Raw genomic sequence first — 16,187 nt, 5'->3', positions numbered from 1 at the left:
AGAGAAGCCACCTCAATGTGAAGCCCGAGCACCGCAACCAAGAGTAGCCCCCCCGATCGGGCAACTAGAGAAAGCCCACACGCAGCAGCAAAGACTCAACGAAGCCCCAAACAAAGAAACAAACAAAAAGCTGTATAGCCAGGGCTCTGGATTCAAATTAAGTTCAGTCATTTCCTAGCTGTGGTTTGGGAAAATTGACCTAAGACTGTTGCATCAACTATAAACTGGGAATAAAAATGACAGGGCCTATACAATAGATTTATGGAAAAGATTTGACGAGATAATCTCTGTAAAGTACTTAGCACGGCGCCTGGTATGTAATTAAGTGCATCATATAATGGTTTTATCTACTATTATTGTTGCATTATCTTTCCGACTCCAAAACCTTCTCCAGCAAAAAAGTACAGTTTTCAAAACTCTGGCTGGGTTGGTGATCTCCACGTTTAATAACCTATCGCTTCTCTTTCAATCTTAATTTCTAAAGAAGCAGCAGTAAACCATTCTGGAAACAGCATCTCCCTTAGCAGTATTCAATCCTGAGTCAACTGTTATTTCAATGATTAAATATTCATTCACTAAAGTAATTGTTTAAAAAAAACAAGGGTAAGACAATGGCCTAACTATATAGATCCTATAAGCTTTAAAAACATTTCCGTAAAGCAGGAGGGGGCGAATTGTTTGCTAGGCCCCCAGTGACCTCTCCCACACCGCCTTTACAGAAAAGAGGGAGCTCCGGGCCCTCGCCAGCGCGCGAGGTATTTCTTCCGTCCCCCGGCGGTGCCAGGTGAGCCCCGGCGGATCTTAAGAGGCCGAGCAGGGACTCTCGACTACCCGCGTGCAGCGCGAGCGGCGGCTGCATGGTGTCCAGCTTCACCCTCTGCGCCCCCGCGCCCTGGTGGCCTCCCGGCCGTGCGCACACGGGCCCCCCGGCGTGGGGACGCGCTTGGCTTGGTTTGTCCAACTCTGGTGTATTCGCGGGGCTCCGGCCGCCCTCCCGGGTCTCCCTCCCGTGCCCCAGCCCAGTCTTGCTTCCCCGGAGCTCCGGAAGGGAAGGAGGCGTGTCCGGAGTAGGCGGGAGGGAGCTGTATAAAAGTGCTGGCGGCTCCCCTACCCGGGCTTCACTCGCCGCCTCTCGCCGGGACCGGGAGCGCTCCGCGAAGCACGGACAGTGGAGAGGGCGCTGCGCTCGGGCTACCCAATGCGTGGACTATCTGCAGCCGCTGCTCATGCAATATGCTGGAGCTCCAGAACAGCTAAACGGAGTTGCCACACCGCTGCCTGGGCTGGATCACAGCGCTGCCTTTCCTTATGAAGAAGACACAAGTGAGTAGGGCGCGCCCGGGAGCTCGCTGGCTCTCCAAGAAAATCGCGCCTGGAGGCCGGCGCGTCCCGGCCCCAAGTGCCGGGGCGTTCGGGGCTGTGCCTGCCGGAAGAGCCTGGAGGGCGCTGGGGAGGCGTGCGTGGCGTGCGAGCCCCAGCCGCCCGGCCCGGGTGAGCCTGGGAGAGGAGGAGTGGGAGTGATGAGAGGGAGCCCGTGTCAAGTTTGGAGCTGTAGCCCTTAAGTTGGGAGCTGTCAGTCGGGAGCCGCAGTTCCTGTAAGATGGAAGGATCTGTTCTTTGGCCGGAGAGTTTAAGTGCTTACTGAAAGGCATGTCTTTGCACCGCAGACATTTTCCCGTGGATTTCGGGGACATTACAACAGCTCCCCACGCGCCACGCTCGCTCGCGCACCCAGATTTTTGTGCAGCCCCTGGGTGGGTACCTGGCTCGTGCGGACGCGGGTGCAGCCGCTGGAACTTAGCCAACCCAGAGTTCCTTAGTGGCCGCGTTCCGCTGGGCGGAGAACCTGCCCGGCCAGCCCCGGGAAACTTGACTCCCGCGGCGCCTGCCAGGTTTGCGGCTCTAGGCAAGAGAGCTCTAAAGGGGGTAATAACTCCACATTGCACCCACTTTCTTCCATTACAGAAGAGAAAAAGTTGTTTGTGTGTGTGTGTTAATGGGCACCTCTGATGGTAGTTATTGAGGTAATTCCCAGTGCTGCAAAATTGTGCATTATATAGAAGCACAGTGGTAAAGCACCGTCCAGGGGTACAATTAGTTTAGTTTGTTTTCTTGCAGCAGATATCTGGATTTAGAAAGGGCCGCCACCGTACTCCCATGCACAGTTCTTTCTGCCACTGCAGGTCTTACCTCTACTTACTTCTCCCCTTAGGAATTTTTCTGTTATCTGCCGCGGGTTGGGTAAGGCCGCCCTTTCACCCCCCAGAGGTGCTGTCGGAGATTGCAGTTCCTGAAGTGTGTCGAAGGGGTGGAATTGGTGGGGGAAAGGTTGGTACAGATCTTCAGTTTAGGATGTGCTGAAAATGCTTTATTTAATGACATACTTAGTGTCATATTTTAAATAGGTGTCTAGACCTGGGAAGGGTACATATTCAGAGGGGAGTAGGAAGACTCGAGCCCATTGCACCCGTGTGGAAAAGGGCAGGAGGGAGGGACGTGGCCTGGAAGAAATTTTTGTGTAGTCTCTAGGGCAGCTGCCCAAGACCGAGGAGAGGAGCGGAGCGCAAGTTCCTCTCCTGCAAGCAGGTTAGTTTATAGGCAAAGCACCTGGGATCACCACAGTGGGCTGTTGAAATGCAAATGTTAAAGACTGGCAACAGAAGAGAAGTTTTAATCTAATTACTTGATTCGTACATGCTTTCTGCTTTGTGGAATAATAAGCATGGGCGGACGGGGAACCAATTCTTTGTTATAGTAGCATCTGCTCACGTGAATGGTAGTGGTGAGATGTGGGTGGAGAAACCGCTACCTTCTAGTTCAGGAAAAGAGCCTAAACCTTCCTATTTAAACAAGATCACTGGAGACAGATCAGGTTAATGACCAACAATCCAAAGGGGGGCGATGTACTATCAAGTCACTTTGAGAGTCAGTAGGATTGATGATCCTTGCACCCTTGCTTTGCAAAACAAAAGTGAGCTCTGTAATCTCCTTTCTCACTTTGATTAAATGGCTGTGTAAATTGGATTACATGGGATAATTCCATTGAAAACTAGAAAGAGGTCAAACTAGCCTGAAACTCCTTGGTGTTAGTGACTCAGTACTGCTGACCAGAGACACTGCAGGCAGCTAAGTATTTTAGAAATGTGACCTGCTCAGGCCGAGTAAAAGTGCAAGCCCTTTGGGGGAACTTGCTGCTGTTAAAGGACTGAAGGCAAAGGAGGGCAGTGCCCTTGGTGAATGAAGGCATTCATTGCCTGGGATCTAATGACCTTCAAGGTTTCCTTTAAAGATACGTCTAGCAATTCCATATTCTTGCCACAGAAAAAGGGGACCCTGGAAATAGCATGAAATCAATGAAATAATCAGTGGAAATGGGGGAGGGTGCTTAGATCCTCATTCATATTGTTAAATTTTCTAATCCAAAAGTTACAAAGAAATTTCCTGTGCACCTCTATGGATGGAGAGTAGCATAAGGAAATCTGACATTAAGTCGTAAGATGGTTCTACTGAATCTAACGTTATACTTGCCAGGGAGGAATATCTATTAACATTCAATAGTTTAAATAATCATTTGTAAAGATGGCATCAATTCCAGAGTTCTGTTATAAAACAAACAGTTGTGTACCCTTCCATTACCCAAGATATAAAATGAGAATTAATGATAATTTTAAAAAATACACTTGAATTGTGCATCTCTCCAAGAATCACAGGGACACCAGGCATTCTGGACTTTCAGTCAAGCTAAACAAATGTGGAAATTCACCAACGACCACTTGAGGTTTGATAAATGATTCTTTAATTTATTTAGCACGTGTGATGAACTTTTAGCATATGGGAAATAATTACATGGGCAGTGGTCTTGAGGAGCAATTTTAACAATAAGTTTAGTCACAAGTCTACAGAAATGAAAGCATTTTGTGTTTTTCAGATTTCTGAATGTATTTTATCCATATTGTGTGGTTTTACGTTTTCTGAAGGGAATTGTGTCTCTGGCTTAGAAAGAACATCTATTTCAATATATAATCATTTTTTTTCAATGTAATACTCTGATAAACTGGTATATTAAATAACAATTGGACATTAATTTGCAAGACCAATTAGAAAAGTGCTGGGCTTCCCTGGTGGCGCAGTGGTTGAGAGTCCGCCTGCCGATGCAGGGGACACGGGTTCGTGCCCGGTCCGGGGAGATCCCACATGCCGCGGGGCCGCTGGGCCCGTGAGCCGTGGCCGCTGAGCCTGCGCGTCCGGAGACTGTGCTCCGCAACGGGAGAGGCCGCAACAGTGAGAAGCCCGCATGAAAAAGAAAAGTGCTATCAGTTTAACAGGGCTGGCGCCATGTTTATTGATGTTGTACTTACATTTTAGTTTTGAGATAGTCTGGTCTGTGAGAGTTTTCACGACTGCTGTCAGTTTTAGAAATATGAAGATAGGAAAAACTCATCTGGCAAACGGTGTAGAAAAGGCCATTTTAGGCACACATTAGTTCTCAGAAGAAGCAAATAGAATGTTTATTAGCTTTTGTTTTTCCAGAGAAAAGATCCCTCTTTTGTCTGTATGAAGTTTGTCATCTGGGTGATGATGCAAGTTTACAGAAAAATTTAACATTTATGAAAAGAGCATTTTAAAATTTTGTCTTGAAAATCACTTCATTTGGAATGTGTGCTTTGAACAATCCTAATTTTTGTAACTTTTAATTGATAGATTCTGCCAAGACTTTAAAACTCAAGTGCTAAGTCGATTACATGCAACATAAAACAAGGAAAATAACCATATGGAAGTCCGAAAGCCCGGCCCGAGCCAAACCAATTAAAATCGCCAAATTTTATTTATATCTAACTGCTGATTTGGAGACCGCAAGTTATGAATCACATTTATGCTATAATGATAGGGCTATTGAAATCTTTCCATCACCATCAATAACATTAAAAAAAAATTCTCCCCAAATAGCTAGTCTGAAACTGGAGGTTTCTTGCATGGTCCGGCGAGCCCCACTGAGTGTGCCCTTTCCCAACCATGTCTAGGGAACACCTGAGATATAGTGGAGAGATCTTAGGTTCTAGCTTTTCAAGACTTTGATTCTAATTCCTGTCTTACCACTGGTAAGACAAATGACTTTAGGCACATGGTTTAACTTCTTGGGATTTCCATTTTGCAATCTGTACAATGATTATAAAATAGTTATAAAGATCTGTAAGGATTAAATGAGATTTTATATATGTCTGTATCCCAGCACAGTGGCTTACTGTAGTTACAGTCTGAATTTATTATCCCCGAGAAGAGAATTGCCTGCCGACGAACTTAAAAGCCAGAAAAAAACTAGCTTTTGCAGGTAAATGTTGCTTAACCATCAAAGCACAGAGACCAAATTTTCATAAATCTGGATTGCTGCCTTCAGCCTTATAAACTGATACCTGTTTGTACTATCAAATTAGGAATGTATGGAAAGAAAGGTTATCGGTGGCAGGAGAGATGATAAATGCTTTAAAGTTTTTCTTTTTTTTTTTTTTTTAGATGTTGGGGGTAAGACTTTATTAATTAATTAATTTATTTTTGGCTGTGTTGGGTCCTCATCTCTGTGCGAGGGCTTTCTCTAGTTGTGGCAAGCGGGGGCCACTCCTCATTGCGGTGCACGGGCCTCTCACTATGGCGGCTCCCTTGCTGCGGAGCACAGGCTCCAGACGCGCAGGCTCAGTAGCTGTGGCTCACGGGCCTAGCTGCTCCGCGGCATGTGGGATCCTCCCAGACCAGGGCTCGAACCCGTGTCCCCTGCATTAGCAGGCAGACTCCCAACCACTGCGCCACCAGGGAAGCCCTAAAGTTTTTCTTAAACAGTGAAAATAAGAGTTAAAATTGAAAATAGGAATCGAAAATGGGAATATAATCACCATCTCTGATTCACTTTCATATTTCCATACTTTTGCTTTCTAAGTTCCTCTTGTCTGATTCTGAGGGTTTATTTTATTTCATTTTAGACTAAAGAGACTGGGTCAGTTTCCCGTCCTTGGTGTTCGTGAACTTGCTCTTCAGAGTGAGGACAAGCATTCATGTCTGCAGGGTGTCTTTATTGTCTTTACCAGGCAACATGTGGTGACATTTTAATTTTTTTCATCGTGCAAGTTTGGGAGATTTTTTTTTCTTTTCTCAGTTTCCTTAATGTTCCCTTTTGTAAATTAGGGTAAGGCATTTGGATAGAAATCTGTCAGGAGTGGTCTTGTATCTTTGTTTTATTGTACAAGAATCATGAGCACCTGCAGGAGACTCTCTTTGGTGTTAGTCACCTGTGTAGTCAGAGCAATTTATAAAACAAATTGAAGGGACACCAGGATGCTTTTATAATATATGCTGTTTTCAGGGTTATTTTATTTAGACTTTGTCTCATAGAAACCATTGACTATAGCCTTATTGATTTATAGATGCAGTGAGATGTTTTTGCCTTTTCACTTAATCACGGGCATGATAAAAACTGTTTACAGGAGCTGGGAGTTGGAGAGAATTGTCATTATCCCACCTCTACCTATTTCCTTCTGTCCAGAAAAATGGAGGTGATAGGGGGTGATTTTCTTATAATTAGGCCTCATGGATCTTCTTCTAAAATTGCAGTGTGTGTCATCTAAAGGAAGACTGTCTATTACGTAACTCTCTTTGTCTTTTGACTACATTTTACTATTTTTTTCTAGGCTGCCACATTGACTTGGTTATTAGGGGATGGAGTTCATTTATTAGCGCAGATACTATGTTGTATGACTTCGGGAAGACATTTGAATCTCTCTGGACCTCAGTTTCCTCCACTGTAAAATGAGAGAGTCGGACTAGGTGATTTCTAAGTGCCTTCCAGTTCTAGAATTCTCTATGTCTAAGGTAGTAGTAAAATAGATGTTTGAACCAGATGGCATTTTAGCTTCCTTTGGTTCCGAGATTCATGTAGTCATTGCTTTGGTGTGAATAGAAATTTTAACCATTGTTTTATGATAATAAAGCAGCCAATGGGGAGAAATGAAGGAGATTTCAACTTAGACTATTCTACTTTTAGCCTTTTCACCTGCTACTTGATATTCCTCTATAACAAGAATGGTATTTGCACTTGCTATTTTGGCAATATCCATAGTTGAAGGGGATCTTTACTTTCTCTCTCCCAATCTTTAAATCCTCTAAGTGAAGAAGGAATCATAAGGCAAAGTCAGACAGCCAGAGGACGTCATCTTACATAACTAATGAATGTCTGTCTCCCCGTATTTGCTCATTGTTTCTACCCCTGCGGTCTCCAATATCTGTGTGCATGGAGAAGAAATGGAGAGAATTTGATCCTGTAGTGGAAAGAACTTTCGTGCAGGGAATCAGAGGTACGGACCCTGCACTTGGTTCTGGCTCCAGGGCCAGTCACTGGATCTTCATAGTCTTGGGCAAGTCACTGAGCCTCAGTAATATTGTGCCCTAGAGTTAATCCTGAGAAGAAGAGTGAAGGGGAGAGGTCTGCAGCTGGAGACACAGAGGCTGAAAAAGGAGGGAGCAGCCCTTCTGCCTCCGGGAAAGACAGTTTCTGTGGATGGCACGTTGCCGAGTCTCAGTCTCTCCTTGCCCTGACTTTTTGCAGGTCTGGACCCCCTCCTCCAGGCAAGGGACCACTGATTCCGCAGAAAATAGAGCTGTGACAATGATGATAATGCTCTAAGCACCAGCAAAATCTAGTGAACTTCCTGCTAAAACCATGTTCAGAATTGAGGCAATGATCCAGACACTTAAAAAAAAGTAGCAGTAGCTATCTTTCATTTATCTGGATGAAGGAATTCAGCACTTGACTTTGCAGGTGTAGCTGTTGCCTTGGGGCGTGGAGGGCTGCTGATTAGAATGTGGTCTCTAAGGGGGCAGTTAGGGTGCCTTTTCTGTGTTCCTGGTGCACAGACAGCAGCTCAAAAATCTGACAGTGGCCTTGCAAAGAATGCCTTTGCTCTCTAGGGTGACCAAGCAAAAGGGCGCACAAGACGAGAGAGCGAGAGCAAAGCCATCGTCAGTGCTCACTGGAAAAAGTAAGCCCCAGCCTCCTTCACCTTTGCAGAAAGGGCACCCCCACTGTATAATGTACCCTGACCGCATACTGTGCCCCCACTGGAGACCAGGGAGGACAGAGCACAGCCTGAAGGGGGCCGTTGTTTGTCTTGCATACACATACTCTGTTGCCCTTTCAGGAGCAGAAGTTCATCTTTTGTTTAAAAGCCCTGTGGGTGCTTAGCACTTTTGCCTCTTTTTCCTCTTGACTTGAAATCTCTGAAGCCAAGGACCTTTCCATTTAAGTGCCTTTACTAAAGTCCAGGGCTGAATCACATCTTGTAATTGGCCTGTTTCTTCTAAATACCAGTGTTTGAGTGGTAGTAAACCAGGTTGCCTCTAAAAATTACAGCTTAATAGTGGTTGTCTATTGTGAGGAACCCCGTTGTGCTGAGTTTTCCACTGTTTACTTGGGGTCCCTTTCGCAAAGCCTTCCTAGACAGCTACCTTGTGAAAAAACAGATTCCTTGATTTCCAAGAAGAGTGTTGCAAAGAAAGTAGGTTGTGTTTATAAAGGCCTTGCACCCTTCCTGGTATGCGTTGTCCATATGGATGGCTGTTAAAATTTACATTCACTGACGAACTTTAGATGGGAGGAGGGAGGCAGGGTAGAGGTGCTTCATATAAAATGGTTTCTAATGTGATCTAGAAAACCCAAGGATTACAAAACAAACCCCGGCAGTCACACATCGTTATTTATGGTTCTGTGTTAAACCTACAGTTTAACACTTCTGAAATAGTCAACACGTTAGGGATTTCCATTTTTGATGACCGACTAAAACCTCTGTGATTACTTTAGTTTGGATCTCTGGCGATTTTAGAAAGCTGCTATCTTCAGCTGGCCCTACCCAGAGATCTCTGATGTGTTCTGTTAGGTGGAGAACTAACACAGGTCATTCTACTGTTTGTTAGAAAGATAAATTATCACAGTAAAAGGAGCTGGGCTGGTGCTTTCTGCTTCCAGGTGGTGCAAAGGGGTTACTAAAGTGCAGGGATAATAAAGTAGTTAGAAAACGTTCATGAAGAATCAAAAGGACGATATTAGTGTAACGTTTTTAGTGCTGGATGAAATTAATTCTGTGTAGAAAAGCATCAAACGACAAAATAGGGTTTATATAATCCTTCCATTGTTACGCAACAAATTGTAACAGTTTTGTTTTTTCTAATTCTTAACCCCTGCCCAGGAAAATACTTTAAAAGTTTAGGACACGTTTGTTTATAATGTACTATGGCCATAATGGTACTCTACATCTTAACAGTACTAGAAAATAGTGGACTATAAAAAATAGTTCCCCATTTGAAATTTGGATCTTTCTTATTCTTAAACAATTCCATAGACTTTTATCGATTTGACCATTTATTGTTTGCATTTCTGTATAAATGTCACACATAAATGATTCAGCTTGAAGGAATGAAATTTACTACAGCCTGTGTCAAGCATTTGACATTTAAATGTGTATCCATTTTAAATACTTTCATGATTGTTTTGTAAAATCAAATCACCCTGATAATAAGATCATGCCAAAATGGCATTTAGTAGAAAACAGTTCCAAGATGAATTCAAAGAACTTTTCTTCTGGGAGGTAGGTACTGTTTCTTTAAACCCCAATTCACAGATGAGGAAAAGGTCTTTAAAATGCCAACTCCAAGTGTTTTATGGTCATGATTAACACCCAAAGAGATTTAGCTGGCACTGCCACAGTGTATTAGTGCAGCCTATTCAGAACCTCAAAGATACACGTTCTGCTTATAGGAACATTAAATCAAAAACAAACACAATTTAGATATTAAAAACAGGTGCCTGTAATAGTTGGCAACAAAAATTTTGTGATTCCAGTTACCTAGCAGAGTGGCTCATACTAGAGGTTCAGTGAACACAGATGGAATGTTGTTGAATAAATAAATGCCTGATTTCAGGTTGTTAAGTGCCAACAACCTTTTTTAGAAGCCTTTTTCTTTTTTTTTTTTTAACAGAAGGCAAATTCTAACTACTGTCCTGGCTCTGTTATACACAGATGTGTCTGGTTGATGATTAGAAAGGCTACTTTGTTCCCCATTTACAGTATTAATTTTCAGTGAATGTGCACTATTATTTACTAAGTGAAACTGGTGGGCATGTGAGAATACCGAAAACACTGGACTGAATCAAATGTAGTAGTGGTTCGGCCTCTTACTAGCAGTGTGCCCTTCAGTAAGTGTTTCTCTCTGAAATTTTCCTTCCCAATCTTTAAAATGGGTGCAGAAATAACTTATCTATTCATAGTACTGTTGTTGTGATTAAGTGAGATAGGCTGTGTAAGGGCACAGGTACTTGCTCTTAGTAAATAATCAGTTCCTTCGCTGCAAGAGGAGGGAATCATGGAAGCTTTCAGCAAATCCACATGCTGTAAGACATAAATTCATTGTTCACAGTTCCTGCCTTTGGCTATAGGGCTTGCATGAATAAATGAATTAAAATAATAGAGCTTAATACCTTAACTGCTTTATTTATACACAATCTACCTTCTTTAACACTCACAAGCACTCTTAGCAAATTAAACAAAATTTTCCTCCAATTTTACCCCCTTTATCTTTCTCCCCTTTCTACGAAAGGCAACAATTATACAAAATAGGCCAAAAGACAAGCTGCTTAAGAAGAGCAAGGATAGGGGACTTGCCTGGCAGTCCAGTGGCTAAGACTCTGCACTTCCAATGCATGGGGCACGGGTTTGATCCCTGGTCCGGGAACTAAGATCCCACATGCCACGGGGCACGGCCAAAAAAAAAACAAGAGAAAGAATGAAGTAATAAGACTAGTTAATAAGTTAATATCCGTTGATTACTCACTATAGATGAGGCACCAGGCCACAAACTGCACAGGAATATCTCATTTGAGTCTAGCAAAAAAAAAAAAAAAAGTTACAAAACAGATATTATTTATTGATCTCATTTTTTTTTAACAAGGAAACTAAAGTTCAGAGAGATTAAGAACACTTGCCCAAGATTAAAAGGGGAAAAAAATTGCAAGTAAGTGGAAGAGCTTGGATTTGGAGCCAAGTCTGTTTAATTCTTTTTTTTTCCGGGCCTCTCACTGTCGTGGCCTCTCCTGTTGCGGAGCGCAGGCTCCGGACGCGCAGGCTCAGCGGCCATGGCTCATGGGCCCAGCCGCTCCACGGCACGTGGGATCCTCCCGGACCGCGGCACGAACCCGTGTCCCCTGCATCGGCAGGCGGACTCTCAACCACTGCGCCACCAGGGAAGCCCAAGCCTGTTTAATTGTAAAAACTAGATTCCATTGAACCACGTCAATGGAATGAACCCATATTTAAATATACATATACATACGATCTGTAAGACTCAAGCCTTTTTTTAAAAAAAAATTTGCTTGTGAAGATGATGGTTTTTTAATCTTATAAGGGGAAGTTTGAGAGCAAGCGAAGCAGGGTTCCCGGGAGAGCGAGGGGTTGCTTCTGATGCAGCTTGTCAGGACCACGCAGGAGGGTAAATGGCTGTGAAGAGCAGCAGCACCCCTACAAGTCGGGGATCCAGGGTTTGGTCCCCAGCCTCTCCCACCTCAGTCTCCTTAGCCATCGAATGCCTGCGTCAGCTGACCTGTTGTGTGCGAGGTCCTTATAAACTGGAAAAATGCCATTTTAATTTATGGAATTAAGAATTACTGCCGAAACCTTGGTGTCTTTCAAATAAAATGGTACTATTCTTGGCAGAGGGGAGGTTTTTAAATATTTGAAAATTGTGTTGCAAAATAACTTCTTGGGGGATAAAAGATGCTCCGGGGATTACTTTAATCAGTTTGCTCTATTTTCATGCTGTTTCCAAACACAATTTTAAGCGGCGGTGATCATTTTTAGAAAACTACTTAATAATGTCTTTATGCTTATGTCTGTTTGTTAAAGCTACCAGCCATTAAAGTTGTGACCTTTGCTTTGTAATTCCTTGTCAGTCCAACCGCATGAATAGTAAAAATTCATTTTCTGCATTGATGTTAGATTTTTTGAAACAATTGACTGTTGGAGCACCCTTAGGGGCAGCATCGCTATGTAATTTATCAGTTTAGTGGAAATGAAGTTGTTTAAAAGGTTGCTAAAAGGTCCTGGAATCATTCGAACGCAGGTGAAGGAAACAACAGAACAGAGGTGTGATGAACCAAATAGACTGCAGTTAGATGACCCACTTTGGTTGGCTAATCCCCTGAGCCTCGGTTTCCCTATCTGCCAAAGAGAGAGGGCAGGAGTACATTTCTCAAAGGTGGTTGTGAAGATTAAATGAAATAATCCACAAAAAGCCCTTAGTCCAGTGCCGGGCACCTAGGAAATCCTAAATAAATATTCACTCTGATCTTCAGCATTAAACAAATGGTAAGCTTATCAACAGTGGTGACTCCTTTCTTAAGAAAGTGACTTTAATTACAAAGTCTCCATTGTCAGAATGAAAGGGAAAGTTCAAGCAATTTATCCAAATACCTCAGGCTTGGAATTCACTTTAGCCCTGAATAATTGTTTTCATTCTCTACTTTAACCAAAAACTGAAAAAGAGCTCAATGTGTATAATTATAATCACAAGATAGTTTACCTAGAGCAAAGTTACTTCTTTCTATCCTGTGCCCGAGGTCACAGAGCTAATACGTGGTGGAGCTGACTTATGAACCAGGCGGTCTGTAACTAGAGCCTACATTCCTAAACGCTATGCTATGCTTGGAATTGGGGGGACAGAACATGAGTCCTTCCCATGAATCGGTGAGTGATCTACTTCTCCCTATCTGGGAGGAGAAGTCATTTTCTGCATCAACAGAAATATAGCCACTTGTCAAGGGAGAAAGGAAAGAGCTATGGCTTTTGTGTCAAAAGCACCAAGGTTTTACGTCTGGCTCTAGCTTGCCAAGGGATCTTAAGCAAATTATTTAACTTTGCTTAACCTTCTCTTAAACTGAATTTCCTCTTCTGTAAAATGGAATAATAATACTTTGTAGCTTTTTAACCTGGAAATAGGATGTTGCATACCTGCTTTGTGATTGTCACTCACAGAATTGTACTATTATAAAAAAAGTACTTTTCAGACTTAACACGTTTTCCTGCTATACTATTAAGAACTAAGTTGTGTTTGTACAAATGTTTGACTCATTGGCCTCATGTAGACACTCAAAGGAGCATGGACTTTGGAGTTAGAATGAGGCTTAAGTCCTTAGCTCTGTTATTCACCAAGACTCACGTGCATGTTATTTACTTTCTTTCTCAATGCCCTCATATGTATAATGGGGTCGTAAGGATAATATTACATGGTTGGAAGAATACAAAGATTAAATGAGATAATATATGGAAATTGGCTGACCCAGAACTGATGTTCAGTAAGTAGTATCTCTAATCTTTAGGGACTGGATTATGCCAGCTAACAGATCAGTATGGATCAGTCTACTCTGTCCATTTGCCCCACTTGTGTGATGGCTATAATTTATTTAAACCTGTTGTCATTGAAAAGCAGAGAGAGATTATGGGTGATTATGTGAAATTGGATTGTGTGACCTGAACTGAGATTAGTAAGGGTCTGGATCTGGGTCAGCATCCCCCTTTGTAACCAAGAATGCTGATACATGACTTGGCTATGTCACCAGTTATTGTGTGTGTTGTTCCATTCAGAGGCCTACGGTCATACTTATTATTCTAAGCCTTGAGTAATGAAAAATTCAAACTTTCTAAATACATGAAAGCTTTGAGTTTATTAATGTCTTCCAAAATGAGCCGCACACTACTTTATATAGTATGTATTAATAGCTTTGGAGACGCATAGATCTGGCGTCACCTCTTCAAATTGGATGACTTTGAATCATTCTTCTAACATTCTGATTTTCTCATTTCTAAAATGACATTTATAATAGTGTTTAACTTCTCACATGGTTTTGAGGATTAAATGAGCCAGTACGTGAGAAGGGTTATTTCATGCTGGGTACCCAGAAAACCTAGGTAAATGCTAGCTGCTTTCAAGAAAAATTCATTTTTGCATTCAAAGTAGGTTGTGGTTTTTTTTTTTTTTTTTTTGCTCTTGTTTTTGTTTTTTTTTCTTTGCATGTGTTGAATTTAGTTAAGGGTGTAGGATCAACAGTTTGGGAATGTTTGCATTATGAATCCAGGTTTTTCTTGTGCGTGATGGTATTTAGAGTTTAAGGGCTTGATTGTCCAGGTTAATCTTCAAGTAAGTTTTGTATCAATCAAGACAGACACACGTTACTTTTACCTCTCCATTACTTCAGGTAAACAAGCATTCCATTTTTGTACAGAACATTAAACTGTTAAGTTCCTTTTGATGGACTTGTTCAAAGTACTTGTGAAAGACAGAAAACAGCTCCTGTTTTCTGACATTGTATAATCTGAACGCTCTTTCTAGAGGTTTCTTGACTGAATCTTTGACTATCACTACCTCAAAAATTAAGTTACCAACCCAGACAAGTGTGAAGTAACTTTGGGTTCAGTTTAGAGTAGGATCTAACACAACAATTTGATCCAAGACTCAAGTGAAACCAAAAAGCAAAAATCTTTTAAACGTTGAAAAAGGAAAAAGTCTACATCCATTCTTTTAAGGCCCAAAGGAGAATGGGACAGAATCATTGGTTTTTATAAGTCACTTAAGAGGAGGGCTGGATTATAAAGGGACTTAGTTTTGCATATTTCCTTGAAATGTGTGTCTTGGCACTTGGTGGGGCAAGGCAGGAAAGTCAGAACAAGCACTTGCTGACTGTATAGGAGATCCACATCCTAAATTCAACTATGTGGTGTTGATATGGGGTTCATCCCTCCGAGGGCATCCATTTTGTTATACAACAAAATGAAGAGTGAATTCTGTAATTTTAAAGATTCTCTCTAATGCACACAATCTAGATTATTAATGGAATGCTGACCATGTGACTACCCTGGTTAAAATCCTCCATTGACTTTACATTACCTGCAGGATAAAGTCCAAACCCTCAACACACTGTACAAGATTCTCTGTGATTGGTTGTTGCTTATCTCTACTGCTCCCTGAGTGGTAAATTTCATGCTGGCGTCACTTAACGAAGTACAGTGAAATAGTGACATATTCCACAACTGCATTTGGTCTTGAAAGCCCTGGTAGCCCCTCTTCATCCTCCAGCTGGTCTAGCTGAGATGGTTCCTCCCCTTGGAAGTCCTCCCTGAAGTCTGTTTGCCCTTCCTCCCTGCCCTCACTTTCCTTGTGTTTAGTGATCTTACCCCGTGCTTCTATAGCATTAAAAAAAAAATCATATAGGGCTTCCCTGGTGGCGCAGTGGTTGAGAGTCTGCCTGCCGATGCAGGGGACACGGGTTCGTGCCCCGGTCCGGGAAGATCCCACATGCCGCAGAGTGACTGGGCCCGTGAGCCATGGCCGCTGAGCCTGCGCGTCTGGAGCCTGTGCTCCACAACAGGAGAGGCCACAACAGTGAGAGGCCCGCGTACCACAAAAAAAAAAAAAAAAAAATCATATATTGAAAACAATATAATGAAATTATATTCTTACTTACCTGTCTGCCTGGCTAAATTGCCTCATGCTGGTATCCCCAGCTAGTGGTACAACACCAAAATCTTAGTAAAGGTTTTTGGAACCAAACTATGAGCTAATGAATCACGTGAGATAGATCTTTGACTGAATCTTTGACTATAGCATTCTAAGCATGGATCTGAGTACTTATCGGTTTTATGCCTGCTGACCTCAATTGACACATGGGTTGGCACCAAGGAGGGTGATTTGGAAGGTAGGAGGAACATTACTATCACGCCTGGATGTCATACATAGGAAACGCATATAACTGTACTCAGTACCACCTGGCACAAACATATGTTGTTCAAACATAATTCTGTTTGGAGAGAGAAGTGGGCCACTTGGGGTTGTAGAAGAGGGTAGAGACCATGGATTAATAAAAGAGGAAGGTGGGGGGCAAGTTGCTGGCCATTTTTAAGGAAATAACACGATAGGTTGAATAGCAGGTGCCAGATGGTGCTTGCTGATTCAAGATTACAGAGGGTATAAGAGCCAGAAAGGATTTTAGTCCATAATCAGCTGCTGAGGAAGAAAATGCTGATTGTGACGCTTATCCCATGTGCCAGGTCCTGAGCTAAGTGTGTTACATACTTTCATCTCCCCTGATTCTCTCCACCTAT

At 42.6% G+C, this 16,187-nt stretch overlaps 1 protein-coding gene across 4 annotated transcripts in view; it reads left to right on the top strand.

Annotated features, from left to right (window-relative positions):
* The first annotated feature begins 1,116 nt into the window (after positions 1–1,116).
* Positions 1,117–16,187, top strand: part of KITLG (KIT ligand) — an 88,148-nt gene continuing 73,077 nt past the window's right edge. For 2 of the 4 annotated variants that reach the window (XM_029205480.1, XM_029205478.1), the window contains exon 1: positions 1,141–1,323. In XM_029205480.1, coding sequence (XP_029061313.1) covers positions 1,309–1,323 — 15 coding nt within the window. In that variant the 5' untranslated portion in view covers positions 1,141–1,308. Of the gene's footprint in view, positions 1,324–16,187 lie in introns of all 4 variants that reach the window. The other 2 variants (XM_029205479.1, XM_029205481.1) reach the window with 2 other exon arrangements.

The sequence above is a fragment of the Monodon monoceros genome, unplaced genomic scaffold (genome assembly GCF_005190385.1).
Source record: "Monodon monoceros isolate NGI ecotype Baffin Bay Population unplaced genomic scaffold, NGI_Narwhal_1 Super_Scaffold_6, whole genome shotgun sequence".
Classification (NCBI taxonomy): Eukaryota; Metazoa; Chordata; class Mammalia; order Artiodactyla; family Monodontidae; genus Monodon; species Monodon monoceros.
Note: the sequence above shows the minus strand (reverse complement) of the source record. Positions and strands in the feature narration are given on the sequence as shown.